The following is a 21,194-nucleotide window of genomic DNA, read 5'->3' as shown; positions in this document are numbered from 1 at the left end:
GTGTTTGCGCGTGTTTGCGTGTTCGATCCATGTGTGCGACGCGTGGACGTGCCAGCGGTGTGCTCACCGGTCGAGGAGTTCCAGCCGCCGCTGCGGCCTAGCCTGGGCTCCCTGGGACGAACGATTCGCCTGCAGGCCAACTTCTTCCAGGTGGGTGGAGCCTTGCCCCCCGTGCCATCGAAAGGTTACCTGTACCGTCATAGCCCTTTTTCGCTGGCAGATACGAGCCGAGCCAGTGCCGGGCCCTCGCTGTGCATGTGTGTTTTCACCGGCTCTTATTCCGTGCCAAGCCGAAAACCAAACCACGACACGCTGGCCTCACAAGACCTGTGAATCCAGCTCCAGGGCCAGGGGTAAGGCTAATGACGACAGTGTGCTATGAGGACCACGGGGTCGCCTTGTAATCTCCGCGAGTCTTGACTCGTTCAATGTGTGTGACGTCAGTGGTAAGTCCCAGTTGTTCAGTGGAAAAGAGGTATCACAGTGGGTCTTCCCAAAGACCCGAGGAACGTCTCCCTGGTTTACTAGCCTACCCTTTTGTTCAAGAAAATTAAAGTTGTTACACGCCGCGGGAACCTGATGATTGTTAAGCATGTGGCACATGTCTCTCGTGGCACAGAGCGTTGATAAGAATTAATCTTAAAAAATCTCATGTGATTTGCGTCCCGAGAGTTTTTTTATTAGTTAAAAAAAAATGGCGTGCATCTGTGCTTGCGGTGTCTCGCACGACGGAATGGTGTGCGTGTGTGCATTACGTGTGTGTACGACGCGACATACAGTGCACGCTGATAACCTGTTTGTGCATGGCGGTCAAGCATCTTAGCCACTACGCAGGACAGATGGTTCCTGCGCTGTAGAATGGATTTTTTATCGAACGACGGGATGGATGGATAGATGGACGGGTGCTCCGATCGTCACACGCTGATTGGCCGGTCTGTGCGGCTGTCTCTGCTCTAAGGTGGATATCCCCAAGGGCTTCCTGCAGCACTACGAGGTGGAGGTGAAACCGGATAAGTGTCCACGCCGTGTGAACAGGTACGCCCATGCTCGCGCACGCACGCACGGGCACACATTGCCACTGCTGCCTCGAGCATTGACGTAACGGAGCAGGCAACTACATACCTTACCTGTCAACCCCTTATCAGTGCTGCCTACCTTATTGCAGACCAATTCAGACCTTATTGGTCACCCCGTGCCCCTTATAAATCTCAACGTTCATCCTACAAAGTCCCCATCACAAGGGAGAAACACAAACAAAGACGAACAAAAATGTGTCCGTATTGAAACGGCCGTACGCCGTATGGACCCGAAAACTCAATTTCCCTGTGCAAGAATCCTGAGTAAACCGTACGGGTTGACAGGTATGCAACTCAATATGCTAAATAGAATTACAATTCGCAGGATTTCACAGCCAATGTTGCGCGATGCATGATCGAGTTGTATTGTATCACGTGGCTGTCGAGCGGCCCGACAGAGCCAACGATTGAAATTGTCGCGCGTGGAAAGCGGTTTTTTTTTTACGGGCCAATTATAAACGTTGTTTCTGCTCCGTGATAAGTTGGAAGAAAACATTTCACAACCGAACTTTGCAATTAGTTACTCATTGGATGTATCTAATTGGTTACAAGATATCTAATTGTTATCTTATTATGCTGCATAGGGTTATTTTCGGCTGGCGGGCAGTTGGGGTGCGGGGGGGAGGTTAGGGGTAGGGTCCCCTAGGCTCAACTATCACAGCTCACTGAAATAGTTGAGACCCTTAGATATTCTGGAGCATTTAACTCGCGTGCTCCACAGGTTTTCCGCGTTCTATGCGGGTTTCGCTTCGTGCGATTATCGCATATATGCGGCGAAACCTATTTGGGCACAAAATTCGCTCTATGCGGTTTAAATTCTCTCCTTATGCAGCTGTGTGGTGGGACGTGGGGCATGGTGGCGAGATGTTAACTCCCTCGGCTGGTATGTAAGAGGGCGTGGGTTCGATCTTGACCTTGACGCCTGCTGTATATTTGGAGTTTGCATGCTATCTCCATGGTCGCGTGGATTTTTCTCTGGGTCCCCCGGTTTTTCCCTCCATTTAGAAACGTGCATTTGGCTGCTATAAATTTCCACATGATGACGAGCCACTTTGTTGAGTTGCCATTTGTGAGCCAGGTCGCTTCTTAAAAAGTGCTCTATAGCTCAGTGGGCCTTACCTGGTAAAATACAAATCGTTTAGTAGTTTAATTTCGTACTGTGTGCACTACTCGTTAGGTAGCCACCTCGTGCGGTGGTGCATCTTGGGCTGGGTGACTGCGCGCGGTCCACGCTTCGCGATTCCGCCTCGTGCGCCCCCCCCCCCCCCCCCCATTATTTTGTTAATGCACACTGCTACGACCGCACCAAAGCGAGGGAAAACCTGTAACGTGCAAATCCCTGAGCTGTGTGTCCCCCACTCGCACGTCGCCCCTGCAGGGAGGTGGTGCTTCACATGGTGCAGCACTACAAGCAGATTTTCGGCGAACGCAAGCCAGTGTACGACGGGCGCCAGAACCTGTACACGGCGACTCCTCTGCCCATCGGCTGGGACCGGGTAAGTGGTCCGGCGTGGAATGTGCCACGCAGATTACCAGCACCGCCATAATTACGGCTGCGGCTGCCACCATCCGAAATCACCGCCACCGCCACCGGCGACACCACCGTCGCCAGCATCACCATGATGAGCATAAAGATCGTTAAATTAGCCGTCGCCGCTACTATCATCACTAAGGCCACCATAGAAATCGCCATCGGCAATACAACCGTCACCGGAATGACAATTTTCATCATAAACACCACTGAAATGACCACCACCAGCACGACAACCATCACTCTGCCTATGACCACATCACCATGAATGTATACACCTGATAATGAGATTATTACTCCTTCCATGAACGTATAGTCGTGCGTTTCAGAATTCTGTAAGAATTCTGGATCATGGGCAATACTTATATGCTCCCACTTATCTGCTCCCTGCTTTCACCAACGCTCACTGACCAGTGTAGTGACATATGGTCAGAAATTCGGCATGATCCACATTAAACGCCTGTGTGTGTGTCCCAGTTTGAGGAGCAGTCGTGATCCGAATTCGATTCCCGCTCACGGCCACCAACACCAAGTGACGATTATCTGAACCGGTCATGGGCCTCCCCTAGGTCGACTCAGCCTCAATTGAGAACCTAGTGGGATGTGAAATAAATCGCCACTGGGGAGACAAAGGTGGCTGGGCATGGTGCTGGCCACCTACTCCCTTGTGTGCCGTTGCAGCCTTCATATGTGCTCACTCGCAGAACTTGTCCCTACAGTGGGTTGAAGGCTATGTGGGGGATCTTTGTCTTTGTACGTCCCAGTTTAGGGAGCGGTAGTGTAACAGTTGGCGCACTGCGCCACTAACCCGGCAATCCAAGTTCAATTCCACTCACGGCCATCATTCGTGGTGAATATTTGAACCTGCCTTGGGCCCTCCTCCCCCTAGGTTAACTCAGCCTTAAATGAGCACCTGGTGTGCGGTATAAACAGCAGCACCGGGGAGACGAAAGCAGCCGGTCGTGGTGCTGGCTCCAAACCGCCACATCGCTCGCCACAGCGGCCTTAACATGCGCTCGCAAACCAAACTTGCCCCAACGGACTGTTAATAGGCGGCACGTGGCACCCGTGTTCTCTGCGCTGTTTTCCACCCACCGCCCCCCCCCCCCCCCACCGCTGTAGGTGGAGCTGGAGGTGACCCTGCCGGGCGAGGGGCGCGACCGCAAGTTCTCGGTGTCGCTGCGCTGGGTGGCCTCGGTGAGCCTGCAGATGCTGAGCGAGGCGCTGGCCGGGGAGTCGTCGAGCGTCCCCTACGACGCCGTGCTCGCCCTCGACGTCGTCATGCGCCACCTGCCCTCGATGAGGTGCGGGGGTGCGGGGGGGAGGCAGGGGGGCGGCTTTTACCGGCTCCCCTCGTCGTCGCGTTTGCCAGCTCCCGCGGCCACCCACAACTCCCTCGCTGGCACGTCCGCCCATCCGATTCCCCCACTGGTTCATCTGCTGGCTCGTCCGCTGGCTCGCCCATGGGCTTGTCTGCCGGCTCTCCCAACTGGTTTACCGGCTGACTCGCCTGCCCAGCTGCTCCTCCGGGGGTTTGCCAACTGTCTCACCCGCTGGCTCGCCCGCTCCCCCATTGGCTAGCCCACTGGCTCGCCCACCAAATAAATAACCTAAACAACGTTGGCGTGGTGAGTCTGCGAGTTGCACCTGTCCTGGGGGCCCTCCACCCCCACGTCCCCCCCCCCTAGGTTTGACTCGGCCTTGGCGACTCGTTGCAGGTACACGCCGGTGGGACGCTCCTTCTTCTCGGCCCCCGAGGGATACTGCCACCCGCTGGGCTTCGGCCGCGAGGTCTGGTTCGGGTTCCACCAGTCGGTGCGGCCCGCCATGTGGAACATGATGCTCAATATCGACGGTGAGCGATGGGATGGCTCGGGTGGAAGGGTGGCTTTAGGGGAGGGCCTGTAGTGGGTTGAGACGTGCCGGGCCAGTGGTGATGTTGGGATATGTTCACCGTGGTGGGGACGGTTTGACCCATATTTGGGTTAGGCCCGCAAGGCACCCAATAGGTCAGGCCCACAATATTCACAGGATCTAATCCGTCTTTATTCTCCAACGAGGTCCTTGAGATCTTCGGATCGCCTTCTTATTCGAAGTACTCTTGAGGCCAACCACACCGTTCCATTGTGTCATCGTTTTGCAAGCTACGTCGAGTGCCTCTAGGTGAAGGCGCTCTGCATGAATGAGATCCGATCGCATCTTCCGTTAACAGGCGGACGGTGTGAATGAATGAATGTCGGTGACTGCAGTGTCGGCGACGGCGTTTTACAAGGCCCAGCCCGTGGTGGAGTTCCTCTGCGAGATCCTGGGCGTGCACTCCCTCGACGATCAGCGCAAGCCGCTCACCGACTCGCAGCGCGTCGCCTTCACCAAGGAGATCACAGGCACGGCCGCGCGCACAGATCAACCCCCCCCACCCCCCGCCAGCAAGGCCCATAGTTGGAATGCCGCTGTCGTGCATGTCTGTGACGGAGCGCTCAAGTTCCTACCCCCGCCGCCGACAGCCTTTTTGCAGCGTGATAGCGTTCGGTGTGAAGCAGTCGTCGCGTTGATTGATGATTGGTTGATTGATCCAGCACATCACCGTTTCACTCCAGTCGCTTTCTCACCGGCGGTCAGTCGGCCTCCTCGCCCCCCCCCCACCGACAAGGCACAACTTTGCCCAGCTTGGAAAACTGTTGTCGTATCTGTGGTGAAGCACCCAGTTTGTACTGAACAACTATGCCGCCACCTCTTCGCAACAAATTACAAGACCAAGATACCCATATAGGCTTAAAATACTGTTGAGGCAAGTGCTGTTAGCGAGCACCTACGAAGAGAGGGGTGATGCAGTTGGCATCACACCCTGCCACCAGTGCTGTCTTCCCAGTGCTGATTTTGACACATCCCATCGTTTAAGGTTGAGTCGACCTAATGGAGGCTCAAGGCCGGTGCAGATATTCGTCGGTGATGTGAGCGTTTGCCGGGTCCGTAGCACAATGCGCTAACCACTGCTCCGCCGCTCTCCGCTGCCGCTTTGTCTCTGCTCCCGCATCTCTCGCACACACACACCTCGATCCTCGCTGTCCGCACGCGCAGGGCTGAAGGTGGAGATCACGCACTGCGGTCAGATGAAGCGCAAGTACCGCGTCTGCAGCGTCTCGCGCAAGTCCGCCAGCCACCAGACGTACGTCCGCACGCACAGGCACAGGAAACAGGATCGGGGTTCTGAGCGCAGTGTGCTAACCACAGCGCCACCGCTCCCCACAAGGCAAAGATCCCCCGTGTAGCCTTAACAGCCTGATGGGGCAAGCACTATTAGCGAACACCTATGAAGGCCGGAACGGCACACGATGCGGTGGGTGGTCAGCACCACAGCCCGGCCGCCTTTGTCTCCCCCTTGGCGAGGTTTATACACCGCACTCGGTACACGCACAGGTAGACACATTGGTATGCACATTTGTCGTACACTTGCACGGTACGGTTGCCGTGCCGTGACGATTCTACGACACATCGCGCAATTATAAGGTCGGTGGTAACAGCAACGATCTTTGCACTTGTACGGCGCCCTTAAATTTCCTCGGCAACTCAAAAAGAGGCTTACATCTCATCTCAATTTGAATTGTAGTCGTTACCCCCCTTTGGCGGCTGTCCCTGTGTGGCTGAAGGTGACCCGGCATCGACCAGTAGGGGGCAATGATCGCCGCTGTGTGTAATACAAATCGAGTTCGGCACGTTCTGTTTACGTGACAACCCTTACTAGTTGGCTGTGTCGGGTGGTGGCGGGTTTTAACGACACATTCATATATATTTACGTGATCTAACCCAAAGAAACCTCTTATGGATGATATTGGTCGCGAAAGTCTACGTGTTAAACTGACAAATTGAGTAGTTTGCGAAGTGATTTTTTGGCAAATTTGAACCTTGACGCCGGCTCGCAAATGATGGCCTGCTCATTTTGAATGATGTCATGGGATTTTTAACTTTAATTGTCAAACTGCCATTCCATCATCAGTATTGTTATCATTACTATTATTCTACTCTTGCGCACGATGGCAGCACTGTGGTTCAGGAGCTCGATGCCAATGTCAAGGTCTGCTGCTGTTGCTGCTGGCCAAGACGAGAGGGCTTCAGCAGAGAGAGTTTGATAATTGTTTTTTTACCCTTTTATCTGGCAAAAAAACTGACACCTTTTTTACAAGGAGTCATGTTTGCATTGACCACAATACCTGCGGTCGGAATGCAAGCAAAAAACACAACTCTGATAATGTATGCACTGCCTTTGAAATTGATTGGTCCACACCCGAGACAGCTTTTCTTAGAGCCTAGTCTCACATGGTGTTGGACCAGATGACGCCTTAAGGCGCACAACTCAAAGACAATGCACCATCAGAGTATGAGAGCTCGGGCGAAGCATTTTTAAAAAAAGGTGTCAGTTTTGTTACCAGATAAAAGGGCAAAAAACTATTATCATATTTTGCTACTGGCAAAGGAGGTTCCAATGGTGAGAGAGAGTTTGTGTCATTTTGCTGTTCCTATTACGTTGAAGGAGCGCAGACGACAGTGGTTTACTCTTTGGTCCGTACTCCGGGTTGCGTGGTTCTCTTGTGGTGCATTGCATGTGTAAAGGACCTCCAGCCGGGCGAGTCCTTGAACTTCATCTTCATTACGTCTTCCACACATCAGGGAATCGCTCTGTTCAGGCGTCACCCCAAATCCCCCCACCCTTTCTACCCCTCCTTTATTTCTACCCCATCCTTCCCGGAACTTTCCACGACTCTCCACCAATCCCATTCATTTCCAATAACGGTCTCCTAACCGACCCCTCATTTACAATTAGTTTTCCGTGACGGCCAATCCCATCTTTTTTTTTAAATGTTCTCCTTCGAATCCGATTGGGTGTGCCCCCCCCCCCCCCCCCCCCCCGCGATTGCTCCTCACCAATGAGAGTGGAGGGCGCTATTCGAACTCGCGAGCCGTCAGACTCGGCGAGTGCACGTTCGTTTGTACGTTTCCCAGTCTGCCTGCCCTGGCGGTCCCCAGACCTACCTTTCCCTGGCTACGGTCTCTAGCTATTTCCAGGCGTTCCCAGGCCAGCCGAGCGACACTGCGTATTGATTGATTTCCCAATAGGGCTTTGCCTCTCGTCAACCCTTCCGCACGCAACTTGCCGAACGCTCTTTCCGTCGCTCTCCACCGCACAGGTTCCCGCTACAGCTGGAGAGCGGGCAGACGGTGGAGTGCTCGGTCGCTCACTACTTCCGGGAGAAGCACAAGCTGCAGCTGCGCTACCCGCACCTGCCGTGCCTGCAGGTCGGCCAGAAGGAGAAGCACACCTACCTGCCCTTGGAGGTGAGGTCACACGCTCCCCCCCCCCCCCGCCCTTCTAGAACCAACCTTTCACTTGCTTTCTGAACCCTTTCCCGTTCCGATGACGTACGTGTCCATCGTCAGTTTTTCTTCCGGTTCGGAGGTGCGTGGAAAGGACAAAACAAGCTAAGCACGAAAAGCAGTCCTAAAGAAATGAGCTTTCAATCTAGATTTAAAAGTGCATAGCTCCAGTGGCTTCCTAACATCGGAAGAGCATTCCAGACGGACCGCAGGAGCGCTTCTGAAAGCGCGCGATGCAGCGCCAGTTTTTGTTCGATGCGAGGATGACCAGCGTTACGCATGACGGTTTACGCTCCTTGACGAGATCGGCGAGGTATTGTGGCAAGCGCTTTGTGTGCGTAATGAGTACGACCTGATGTATTCCTTCCGCAATCGGAAGCCTGATCTAACCCTGTCCCCATCCCGCCCAGGTGTGCAACATCGTGCCGGGCCAGCGGTGCATCCGACGCTTGACGGACAGCCAGACGTCGACCATGATCAAGGCGACGGCGCGTTCGGCCCCCGACCGTCAGGAGGAAATCAGCAAACTGGTGGGGACGCAAGCCTAACAAAGACAAAGATCCCCCGTATAGCCTTTTGACAGGCTGTCGGGCCAAGTGCTGTGCATAAGCAGTGCCTATGAAGGCCTGGAATGGCACACGATGGGGTTGTGTGGCCGGCACCACGCCCGACCGCCTTTGTCTCCCCAATGCCGATGTTTACACACGGCACCAGGTACTCATTCAAGGCTGAGTCGTCCTTGGGGCGGTGAACGAACTACGTCGCGCGAGTACAAATAAGCGGCCGTACGGCTACCTCGGCGTAGCATCACACAAGGTGGGATGCTGCTGGATGCATCCGGATGCTACCCACGTGCCTCAGTCTTTGTTTAGCCTGCGCACGCATCTCACGAGTTATCACGGACTGTGTTTTACCCTACATTATATATTATTTATGATAACGCAGTGTTCTTCAGGAACACAACTACCGCTTTATGGAAGAAGAGACTGTACACCACTGCGCACACTCGCACTACACATGTGCACACACATACTACACCAAGGCAAAGATGATCTGTGTAGACATGGATGAATTTCAGTCCGTTTGGTCTGGGTCCGTGACCCAAGAACATTTTTCTGCACCCAGAACACCACATCCAGTATACCTCCAGCTATGGCCGTGGCTTACGAGACGCGTGCCACCTCTGGTAGAGACACAGCGATTCGGGAAATATTCGGTGATGAAGCCCTGCAAACAGGTTCCATAGAATAACGCGCGGCCCGTAGACTTACACAAGGTTCGCGCTCAGTTCGGAAAAAGTTCCCCATCCGTGGCTTAAGGAATGACCAGGTCCCACCACAGCAATGTGGAATTTCCACCACTGGTTCGTGATCAGCAGCGGAAGAGGAGCACGTAGACAGATCAATCGTGATGTTTTACTCCCGATGTGGACTGAAACTGCGGTCGCTGCACCGTGCGCTTTCGGGTGCGCTTCTTTGCTGCCGTCTGGAAAGCTCTTCCGATATTAGGAAGTCGCTGGACCTATGCACTTTAAAATCTAGATTGAAAACTAATTTCTTCAGAACTGCTTTTTGTGTTTCGTTGTTTGTCCTTCCCCCGAACCTCCGATTAGCACAGTTGGCTACATACGGATGCGAAAGCAGTTCTGCATGCATACGGAACGATGACTGTAAATCGAACCATGTCCGTGTGTTATTTTCAGATGAAAAATGCAAACTTCAAGGGCGATCCGTTCATGCGCGAGTTTGAGATCCGGGTTCGCGACGACATGACGGAGGTCACAGGCCGGGTGCTGCCCGCTCCAATGCTGCAGTACGGTGGCCAGGTGCGTCCCTTCCCTATGCCTGAGCAAATGAAATGGCTCTCTCTGCATCCCGACACATCGCTCACTGTATACACCAGTCGACAGATTAACATGTGGGGTGAGCGTTTTACCAGAATCGCCACTCTACAAACTCACGCATTACACTTTGTTTTTACCCGTCTTCAGATTTGCATTGTGGGTTAGCGGTTATCCAGACTCGACAGTCACGTGTATACAGCTCGCTATACAAGCTAACACTTACGAAAAAGCGATTTAGGAAAACCGCTCTCTATAGATGAACATGCGGATTGGAGTTTAACCAGGTTCAACAGTCATGTACAGGCAGTCCTTGACTTACGAACACGCAATTGAGGAAAACCGCTCTTACCAATCAGCTTCCATGATTTTTTTTACATTAAGTTAAAACACAAACTCGCACTTGCAAACCGAACCACTGAACTATTTTGTTCAGCGGAGCTATGAGATGTAATGAGTCGGCCTCATGCTGGGAGTGGGTGTCCGTGTGTGTGCGTGCGCATGTGAGTGCCCGTGTTTGTGTGTGAAAGTGAGTGCGTGCATGCACACGTGTGTGTGCCTGTGCACACACATGCCCCCCCTGTGTGTGTGTGTGTGTGAGGAGTGGGTAGTGCAATGGTTAGCGCACTGTGCTACCAACCCGGCGACCCGAGTTCGATTCCCGCTCACGACCAACAACAGTGACGATTAACTGAACGGGTCCTGGGCCTCCCCTAGGTCGACTCGGCCTCAAATGAGTACCTGGTGCGGTGTGTAAACATCGCGACTGGAGAGACGAAGGCGGCCGAGCGTGGTGTTGGCCATCCACCCCCTCGTGTGCCGCGCCGGGTTTCATAGGTGCTCGCTAACAGCACTTGCCCCAACCGTCCGGTGAAAGCTTTACGGGGGAGTTTTGTTTATGCACGGCAGTGGGTGGTTATCGCACAGTGCTACGAACCCGGCGACCCGAGTCCGATTCAATGTGAATGTAGCTTGACTATCAGGTTGTGTTGCTATCGGGGACTTGGCCGATGGAAGATCGTCCGAATTGATGTGCGGGGCTTACCCTGTGTCCGTCAACACTTGCGCAAACAGTCTGTTAATGCTATACGGGGAATCGTTGTCGTTGGTGTGTGTGTCTGTGTGCGTGTGTGCGTGTGTGCGCGTGCGTGCCCCGTGTCTGTATGCAATTGTGGTGACTCATTGCGCCCCTTCCGACAAGCAAGTCAGCATCAGGACTCGAGGTAACGAAAAATATTTGTTTCTTTATTTTATGCTTTATTTACTATACCGTATTCATGACAGTATTACATGGCAATGTACATTTTTTTTTCTTATTCATGAGTTTAACAATGCTTTCCTTTTTTGTTGAACCATAACACATTTCATAACACTGACCGTGTGGGCATTTAAATACGTTACAATATTGTGTTCCGACTTACGAGAACCGTTCGACTTTACGAACGTGTCTCAGGAACGAATTGTGTTCGTAAGTCGAGGACTGCCTGTATTGCAGCTAACACATTGCACTTTGCATCTACCTGTGGGTTAGCGTTTTACCAGGCTCAACAGTGATGTCTACAGCGCACTCTTCAAGCTAACACATCACACTTTGTTGACACCTTTCTAGAGTTGAACATCTGGATTAGAGAGTTTAACCAGACTCAACGGCCATGTAATACAGCTCACTCTGCAAGCTAACACATTGTGCTCTGTATACACCTGTCACAGATGAATATGACCCACATTGCTCTGTCACATCGTGTCCATGAGATGGAGTATCCATTCAGATCTCCCAGAGTGCAGTCCCCCAACCCCCCTTTGGTGGGAGAACGGCCAACGCAAGCGGATATCCCAGAGCTACCTCTGAGAAAACCTTCACGTGACTTCTGGTCCATGCAGTAGAGGGTAGCACATTCCCACCAGACCTGCATGTGAACTTAATGTTCGTCGCAAGGCACTCAAAACCGAAATGTCATTCTCGGAGCTGGAATTTAGCCAAATTAAGTGCCGAAACCAAAGTTTAAAAAATGTGATGGGTTTTTGCATGTGTGGCCCTGGGGCTGACACTATCAACTCCCTCCGCTTGAGAAACCCCGGTTGTTTATAACCACAGACAGTTGCCTGGATTCGAACCTCGAATTTTCAGCCGTGGTGGCTCCAGCGCTCCGACCTCCTTGAGCCCCCACCCGGCTTCCTCCGCGCTAACGCGTCCCCACCGCCCTTGCCGCTGGCGCCACGGTCTCGTGTCGCCTGTGCAGACAAAGACCATGGTGACACCCAACCAGGGCGTGTGGGACATGCGCGGGAAGCAGTTCTTCACGGGGATCGAGATCAAGGTGTGGGCCGTCGCTTGCTTCGCCTCGCAGAGGGACTGCCGCGAGGAGGCGCTCAAGTGAGTCTTGCGGTCGAACGGTGAACCGGTCTGAGAGAGGCCCCCGTCGGTAATGATAACGATCGTGAATAAATACAAATTCAACTTGTAAGGCTGCGTCGTTGTCGTCGTCGTCGCCGCCGCCGCCGCACGGGATTCGTGTCGAGAGAGAGGACGACTTGGAGGGCGCGTGGAGGAACCGCGGGCGAGCTGGAAGGCAGTCGTGCGGTGAGCCGGCGCTGGAGATTGCCAAAGCTCTGCGTTCCTCTGTATACATTTCAAGGTGTTATCGGCCAGCTATTCAGCAGTGTTTTTTTTTTTGGTGGGAGGAAACTGGGGCACCCGGTGAAAATCCTCCACGCGTGCGTGGGGGAAGCGCTCTCTATCCCACACAGTTCGGGACAGGCAGAGTCCACATTTGTCTGTACCGCCTGCTGGCAAGCCCAGGGTTATGACTCCTTGACTCCCACAGGAAAGGAGTTTTTTTTTTTTGTTGCAACATTTTGTGCGATCCACCAACCCCCGCTCTGCTTTGTCTCCTCTCGATAATATTTACAAAACCTTCTCGATGACAATCTGTTAAATATTACAGCACGACATGGAGCGGTGGAATCCGCCCGAGTGCGGGTGCCGGGGGTGTGAGGGTTGTGTGGTGGGGATTGGTGTGATCCAGCAGTGGCTGGCCAGCACAAAGGCGGTACAGCAAAAGTGTTCACTCCACCCGTTCCGTCTGTATGGGATGGAGTGGTAACCCCCTGACACATGTGGCATATCGCCGGGTACTCTGGTTTCCTACCACATGTGAACGCGTATCATTAATTGGCCGATAACACCTTTTATATATAGAGGACCGCAGAGCTTTGGCAGTTGTTGGCATCAGTTCATTGCGTGGCTGCCTTCGTGCTCGTCTGTGGGTTCACTCCTCGCGCCCTCGGAGTCGTTCTCTCTCTACCAGAGGTCGCAAATGGGTTTTGATTCCTTACCCGTACCCATACCCGGCCGCACCAGGGACGCAAATGGGTACCCGTACCCGGCCGGGTACGGGTACCCGTTCCCTACCCGTACCCTACCCGAAATGAGTGACAAACAGTTACTCACCAGTGACTCACGGCCTACCCGTACCTGTACCCGGCCGCACCAGGGTCGCAAACGGCTACCCGTACCTGGCCGGGTAGCCGGGTGGCCGGGTAGCCGGGTAGCCGGGTAGCCGGGTAGGGTACGGGTATCGGGTACCCGGTTGCGACCTCTGCTCTCTACGAGAGCGAGGGGTGATCCTGTGTGGCGGCAGCGGCGGTGCAGCATTACAAGTTGACATTATTCTTGTTGCGATGGCGGTGGTGTAACGCTGGGAAAAACCGACCATCGCAGGAACTTCACGGAGCAGCTGCGCAAGATCTCGAAGGACGCGGGAATGCCCATCCAGGGGCAGCCGTGCTTCTGCAAGTACGCGCGTGACGCCGAGAGCGTGGAGCCCATGTTCCGGCACCTAAAGAACACGTACGCCGGCCTCCAGCTCATCCTCGTCATCCTGCCGGGCAAGACGCCCGTCTACGGTGAGTGCCTGCCACGGCTGGTCCTCGCCCGAACCCGGTGCCAGGAGTGGAAGATGTTTTTGTTTGCCGAGCGTCGGCTTTGCGGTGCAGGGTAAAGTGGTGAGCTATGTGTCTGTGTCTGGAAGGCCAACAAACTAAACACATTAAAAGCAGTTCTAAAAGAAATGAGCATGCAATCTGCATTTAAAAGTGCATAGCCCTGGTGGCTTCCTAATATCGGAAAGAGGAGTGTTCCAGACAGCCGCAGATGCGCGTCTGAAAGCACGCGATGCGGTGACCATCTTTGTTCCGCGCGACTGATTTATGCTTCTCGACGAGATCGGCAAGGTGTTGTGGTTCATTTGTCGCAAGCACTTCGTGTGCAATGAGCGCGGCTTGATATGCTGCGTTGGGTCGGCAACTCGAAGCCCCAAGGCCTGCCGGTTTCGAATCACGAACCTCCGCAACGAGCGGTGAACGCGCTGCCGCCTGTGCCGCGTCGCTGCCGCGTTGACAAGGCAGGGGGCGCAGGCACTGCATCGGCCGGTCATCTCAGTCGGTCGACCCATGGCACCTGGGTCTGTCCCGTGACCCCCTGCCAGCGAACCTTCGACACTTCACACGGCCTGAAAGTGCACATAGCCTGGCACAAGCCGCCGCGGTGACATCGCCGCCGCTTTAGTGGCGAACGGCGGTTGTTGTTGTGCGGACTTGGGTGTGCGCGCGCGTGTGTTTAATACGTGTGTGTGTGTGCGCGCGTGTGGCGGCAGCGGAAGTGAAGCGTGTGGGCGACACGCTGCTGGGCATGGCGACGCAGTGCGTGCAGATGAAGAACGTGATCCGCACGTCGCCGCAGACGCTCTCCAACCTCTGCCTCAAGATCAACGTGAAGCTCGGCGGGGTCAACAACATCCTCGTGCCACACCAGAGGCCTGTCCCACCCACCCACTCGCCCAACTACCCACTCGCATCGCCACCTATCCCACCCACCCATGTGCTCACTCGCCCACTCGCCAACCTGCTCGCCGACTCATCTACCCACCTGTATGCCAAACCACTAGTAGACCAACCCATATACTTGTCCGACTACCCGTATGCCCACCTACCCACTGTCCCGTATATTCACCTAAACGCCAATATGCCCACCAACCCTTGTACTCGCCCAGCCGCCAAAATTTGGTCACCCACCCATATTCTCACCTATACATATAATCGCTTGTATACTCTTCTGCCTATATACGCAACCATCCACTCAACTACCCATTTAATCAACCACTCAACCATATATCCACCCGCCAATACACTCGCCCACCCATAATCACCCACACATAAGTACCCATCCAACCGTATATCATTCGACCCACCCATATGGTCACCCACTCGCCCATATGCTCACCCACTAATTTACTCACGCACCTACGCCCCCACCCAAATACTCGCCCACCCATCCATATACCCACCCACATATCACCCACTAATTTACTCGCCCAACCACCAATACACTCGACCACCCATCCAAATGCTCGCCTACTCATTTACTCACCCACCCATATACCTGCCCATCCATGTACCCATACACACAATCACCCACCAGTATACAGGCATACATCTTATAGCGCTACCTATTATTATTATAATAACGCCGTTTTGTATAGTGCTCCGTTTTTGAGAGGACCGCATCTGGAGTGCTATGATGGGGGGTATGCCTGTACCCACTGCGCCCGTGTGTCGGTCGACCTCCGCCCGCCGTCGCTGTTCCGTCACGTGCCTCGTATTGACGTCGTCCCCCGTTGTCTTCTTCCGTGCTCCCCCCCCCCCCCCGCTTCTTCACGCCCCCCGCTCGTGTTCCCCGCAGGCCGGCCGTCTTCCAGCAGCCAGTGATCTTTCTGGGCGCCGACGTCACCCACCCGCCGGCCGGCGACGGGAAGAAGCCGTCCATCGCTGCCGTGAGCACTGGCCCACGCACTCTCCCGAGGCGAACACCGACAATGATTCATAAATGTCGCCCGGTGGGCTCTCGCGACATGTATACACACGTGATGATCCGTAATTGATGGTTGGCTCGGGTCGCGCGAGTAAAACTCTTGCGTGTGTCGGAAACCCCTCCTCCACCCATCCCACCAAAACCCCCAGACGTACGTGAACCAGCGATAATAGTAACAATAATAATAACACAAACATGTTGTGCAGCGCCTTTAATCGTAAGATTGCTAAGCGCTGTCCATGTGAGCATTTCAACATTCCGTACAAAGTAAGAACTATCAAGATATGAGATGATGAGCTCTAAAAGAGGCCTCTGGTGCCAAACGGGGTGAACACATTCCACCGAGTCGTTGGATCTGTAGACGCCCGGTCTCAGCCTTGACTACAAAACACCGACCGTGCCCGAGTCACGGATACGGCTGACGGGGTGAGGGCACTTGCCCCAAAGAGTCTGTTGAGGCTACACGGTGGAACGCGGGGATCTTCGTCTGTGCAGGTGGTGGGCAGCATGGACGCGCACCCGAGCCGCTACTGCGCCACGGTGCGGGTGCAGCAGCACCGGCAGGAGGTGATCCAGGACCTGTCGCTGGTGGCGCGCGAGCTGCTCATCCAGTTCTACAAGTCGACGCACTTCAAGCCCACCAAGATCATCTACTACCGCGACGGCGTGTCCGAGGGACAGTTCCAGCAGGCATGCTCCCGCAAGCTCACTCACTCGCTCGCTCGCACAGTCGTTACACACGCGCCGTTGGGCAGGATTCTACGCACACACGCTCGCTGGCTCGTGTGCTCATTCCAGCAGGCATACGATCGCTCACTCGCGCACACACACTCGCTTGCTCGCACACTCAATCGAACTAGCAGGCACCCGATCGAGGCCTGCGCCCGCTCTCTAAATCGCCTCTCGTCCTCTTCCTCCCCCTGCTGCCCCCCCCCCCCAACCCCCCAGGTCCTGCACCACGAGCTGCTGGCGATCCGCGAGGCGTGCATCCGCCTAGAGGAGGACTACCAGCCCGGCATCACCTTCATCGCCGTGCAGAAGCGCCACCACACGCGCCTCTTCTGCTCCGACAAGACCGAGCGGGTGCGACCACACTGACCCGCCCGCCCGCCCGCCGCTACCCCCTCCGCTACTGCCCCCTTGCCTCCCCCGAACTCTGCCCTTTCCGTCTGCGGTGCCGCGTGAGTGATTTCGCGAGCGTATGATTCAGTTTGGATCGCTGCGTCGTCACTCACTCACTCCTTCCCTTTCCCAGAGCTGGGGGGGGGGGTCTCAAGTGTGAGGGGGGGACAAGTAATCAGCCATCCCCCCCCCCTCGCCCCCCAAACGCATCTCTCGCTTCCCGCTCTCGCAGAGCAACAAACATTAAAACCGCGCGACGCTTTCTTTTTGCAGATCGGGAAGAGCGGGAACATCCCTGCGGGTACCACCGTGGACACGAAGATCACCCACCCCACGCAGTTCGACTTCTACCTGTGCAGCCACGCGGGCATCCAGGTGAGATCGCCGGCGCCAGCGCGACGGGTCCACCGTGATCTTGCACCGTGACGGGTCGAACACCAACTGTGCCGCTGGGGTTGGCGCCCTGCGCTGCAGACCCGTCGATCCGAGTTCAATTCCCGCTCGCGGCCACCAACACCGGGGCACGATACGTACCGGTCCTAGGCCTCCCCTCGGTCGACTCCGCCTCGAATGAGTAACTGGTGCGGTGTGTGAACATCACCACTGGGGAGGTGAAGGTAGCCGGCCGTGTTGTTGGTCATCCAACCCCCTCATGGTGCCGTACCGGCCTTCGTAGGTGCTGGCTTTTAAAGCACTTGCCCCGACAGTCAGTTAGAGGCTATACTGGTGATCTGTGTCTTTGTGTGTATCACCCCCCCCTCACCCCACCCTCCGCTTAGGGCACGAGCCGCCCCTCCCACTACCACGTGCTGTGGGACGACAACCGCTTCTCTGCGGACGAGCTGCAGGTGCTCACCTACCAGCTGTGCCACACGTACGTGCGCTGCACGCGCTCCGTCTCCATCCCCGCGCCAGCCTACTACGCCCACCTGGTCGCGTACCGGGCACGCTACCACCTGGTGGAGAAGGAGCACGACAGGTACCTGCACACCTGCACACCTGCACACCTGCACACCTGCACGCGCGTTTAGCTCGCTCACGCGCTGTCTCGCTCGTTCGCTCGCTCGCTCGCTCGCTCACTCATTGGCACGATCGCTCAATAGCGTGCTTGCTGACTCGGTGGCAGCTCGCTCGTATGTACATTCACACGCTCGCTGACACGCTATTTGTGCATACTTACGCCTCTTCGCTCCCTGTGGAGCATAAGGCTGCGACAAGCCCATGCCATGCTGGACGTGTCCATCATCTTTAGCTGTTTGTGCATGTGTACGCGCCAATTTGTTTACACACTCGCGTGTCCGTTTACACGTGTGTGCGCGTGTGTGTGTGGGCGCAGTGGAATGGTAGAGCAGCGGTTTGTTGGCTGTACAACGAACCTGGAGAGTAAAATTTGATACCCACTCGCAGGCAACACCGGTGACGATTATATGAACTGGTCATGGGCCTCCCTTAGGTTGTCTCAGCCTCAAATGAGTACCTGGTGCGATGTGTAAACATCACCACTCGGGAGACAAAGGCGGCTGGGAAGTGGTGCTGGCCTCCCACCCCCTCGTGTGCCGTGCTGTCCTTCACAGGTGCTTGCAAGCGGTACTTTCCACAAATGTGTGTTAAGGCTGTATGGGGGGTCTTTGTCTTTGCAGTGGAGAGGGCAGCCACATCTCAGGACAGAGCAATGGACGCGACTCGCTGGCGCTCGCGAAGGCCGTGCAGGTTCACCAGGATGCGCTGCGCACCATGTACTTCGCCTGATGTGGAGCTCCTCCAATCGGGACGCAGGAGGGATGGATGTGGGGGGGGGGCGGGGAGGGAGGAGCCAGGCGCTGGCGCCGGAGGGGAAGGGTGGGGGGCGGATCGCAGTCTCAAGACGTCACGACCTCTTCAACGAGGAGGATGAGATGCGAAGACGTCGCTCCTTTGCCTGCCATAGTAGGAGGGGGGGTGGTGGTTGAGGTGTGTGGGTACGTGCGTGCGTCGTGTGCGTCCGTACGTGCGTGACCGCGTGCGTGTGTACCTAGAGCAGCGTGGTGGCTACGCCATGCTGATGAATCCCGACAGCTCAGAGACGTAGCTTCTTTTTTGACTGAGCCAAACACTTTTAGTGCGTGCGTGCGTGCGTGCGAGTGCGTGTGAGCGTGCGAGTGAGTGTGTACACACCAGACTACATCTGTAGCCCCATGTATTAGCACGGACATTGCGCCGCAGCCCAGCGGCATTGTACATGTTGTCCGCCGCCAGTAGGGGGCGGGGAGGTGTGGTGGTGGTGGTGGTAGGGGGAGAAGGAGATTAGTGAAAGAATTTTGCCGCTGGCGGCTGGGCCATGCTGGGGTCCGGTTTGGCGCTGTTTCCGATTTTACAACACTGCCGTGAAAATCCGACCGCATCTGCACCACGTGATAATGCACGGTTTTGTGACGAAGAGGCACTGCTGGCCAGGTGGGGGGGGTTGGGTGTTCGAGTTGGGGGGGGGGGGGTGGTCGAGTGGACGGATCGTTCGTGGGTGGCACAGCAAGGAACGGAGAAAGACAGAACGGTGGCCGAGGCGGCGATGGGCGGTGGCTGCGACTTAAAGAACGGCGACGCTCGTGGACGCTGCCCCGTCGTGCGGACGAGAGGTGTTCGTCGTGGCGGCTAGGCCACGATTTTTCCGCTGAGCACCGCAGCTTTGGGAGTGGAGCGTACGCATGCGGACGTACGTACGGAACGGACGGGATGGACGGACGGGTGAAGACTCTTTTGAGAACCGACCGTTGCTATCTGTGCGACGACGCTCCCACTCCGGACTGCGGACGACAGGGCCCCGCTCTTGGATTCTGATCGCTCATGCGGTGGGAGAGTTGCCCACAGTTCGACCGATGGATTACTATTTTAACCGCCCATTTCCGCCGTCGTTTTTAAAAAAATGTATTAGTTATTTGTTGTAATTCTGGTTCGTATGAAGGCGATGGATGCCGTGCACGGAAGCTGCAGTGGTCATTTTGTCGGGTTACATTTTGCAGTCTCGGGGAATTCAGCATGGAGCTACTGCGACACTCGCGAATGAAACTGTTCTGCAATCGGACTGAGGTTTTGTGTTCTTGACGCAGTCCTCGGCAGCCGTCGACGGGAACGTGTGCAGCAACACCCGTGCACAACCCCTGCCTGGTGGCCGAGTCGCGAACGTCGCAACTGGCGTGTGTGTTCTTTTTGAAGAGTTTGATGGCAAGAGCCGGCGATGTTGTCACCGAGTCCGTGGGCCAGAGCATTCGATTGGTGCCACGGAAAGTGGCGAAACTGTTGATCGATTTCTTACAATTCGCTTTTATTGACCAAATAATTTTAATTTCAACTGCGAGAGTTATTTTTGGTTTTGGCGAGGCGCGTGCAGTGTTCCTGCTCGCCGCGCTGCTGCACTACGAACCCGGCAACCTGCGTTCGATTCCCAGCCACATGGCCACCATCACGGGCGAGTGATATTCGAACCGGTCCGTGGCCCCTTTCCGCATTTGCCAATCCCTGACCAGTGGTGGTGAACTTTGGTCGAACACCCCCCCCCCCCCATCCTCTTCCAGGTGACCGAACACGGCGTGGGGGAGGCAGCCGTTCATCCAGCAGCAGATTGAGCTTTCCAATTTTAACGATGACAGTTTCGCAACTGTGTTTTGGGTGGTTACCGAACAAGGGAGACATCTGACGTGAGCCCGTACACGCCGGGGAGGGGACTTTATTTCGAGACTAAAGCCGGGATGTGAAATGGGGGGGCGGGTGGGGGAAGTGGGCGGGGCGGGGGGGTATAATGGGAGCGGGGGAGTGGTGGGAGCCCATCTTTCAGTATAAAACCCCAAGTGTAAATAATTTTGTAAAAATAACAACGCCAGCAGCTCGCTGGCTCATTTTACGAGATCGGAAGGAATGCTTCCGAGTCGAATTTTTCCAACTCTTCAAACGGGGGCGGGGGGGGGGCGCCCGCCAGATTGTTTCTGGTTTCCCATGGCTTCACCTTTGTAAACGTTTGTGGAGAGGTGCATGGCGGTGGGGGCTGGCGGGGGCTGGCGGGGGGTGCGTTTCTGGTCGGTTGGGCAAATGTGTTCTCTAGCGCCACGAGTGAGCGGGCGGGCAGGCTTGTGTGTGTGCGTGCGTGTGTACGCGCGACACACTTGTGCACCATCAGCAAGGTCTGGGGGGTGGGCAGGTCAGGCCCGGAACAACAAAATGTATCTTACTGGAACGGTCAAACTTCAAACTTCCTCAATGAGACATTTGTACGAAATGTAAAAAAAAATCTGTCGTGTTACGGAAGTGAGAAAAGAAAATGCCATTTTTAATGTTTAAGCTGCACACATACACACAACGCATCTTAGCGCGAGTTAAGCCGGGAAGCTCTTAACTGGGCAAAGGAATGCATCGGTG

General features: G+C 55.2%; 1 protein-coding gene across 1 annotated transcript in view; it reads left to right on the top strand.

Annotated features, from left to right (window-relative positions):
- The window catches only part of LOC144945426 (protein argonaute-2-like), a 29,518-nt gene extending 8,992 nt beyond the window's left edge, over window positions 1-20,526 (top strand). The window contains exons 3-22 of the mRNA XM_078873944.1: window positions 56-150; window positions 959-1,035; window positions 2,455-2,572; window positions 3,730-3,911; window positions 4,326-4,462; window positions 4,857-4,991; window positions 5,686-5,773; window positions 7,791-7,938; window positions 8,388-8,507; window positions 9,680-9,802; window positions 11,023-11,040; window positions 12,058-12,191; window positions 13,539-13,723; window positions 14,473-14,632; window positions 15,558-15,648; window positions 16,182-16,376; window positions 16,635-16,769; window positions 17,082-17,183; window positions 17,588-17,787; window positions 18,449-20,526. Of these exons, the coding sequence (XP_078730070.1) occupies window positions 56-150; window positions 959-1,035; window positions 2,455-2,572; window positions 3,730-3,911; window positions 4,326-4,462; window positions 4,857-4,991; window positions 5,686-5,773; window positions 7,791-7,938; window positions 8,388-8,507; window positions 9,680-9,802; window positions 11,023-11,040; window positions 12,058-12,191; window positions 13,539-13,723; window positions 14,473-14,632; window positions 15,558-15,648; window positions 16,182-16,376; window positions 16,635-16,769; window positions 17,082-17,183; window positions 17,588-17,787; window positions 18,449-18,557 (2,552 nt within the window). The 3' untranslated portion in view covers window positions 18,558-20,526. The remainder of the gene's footprint in view (window positions 1-55; window positions 151-958; window positions 1,036-2,454; window positions 2,573-3,729; window positions 3,912-4,325; window positions 4,463-4,856; window positions 4,992-5,685; window positions 5,774-7,790; window positions 7,939-8,387; window positions 8,508-9,679; window positions 9,803-11,022; window positions 11,041-12,057; window positions 12,192-13,538; window positions 13,724-14,472; window positions 14,633-15,557; window positions 15,649-16,181; window positions 16,377-16,634; window positions 16,770-17,081; window positions 17,184-17,587; window positions 17,788-18,448) is intronic.
- Window positions 20,527-21,194: the final 668 nt, after the last annotated feature.

This window comes from Lampetra fluviatilis, chromosome 2, assembly GCF_964198595.1.
Source record: "Lampetra fluviatilis chromosome 2, kcLamFluv1.1, whole genome shotgun sequence".
In the NCBI taxonomy this organism is placed as follows: Eukaryota; Metazoa; Chordata; class Hyperoartia; order Petromyzontiformes; family Petromyzontidae; genus Lampetra; species Lampetra fluviatilis.
This window is presented reverse-complemented; position numbering and strand designations above follow the sequence as displayed.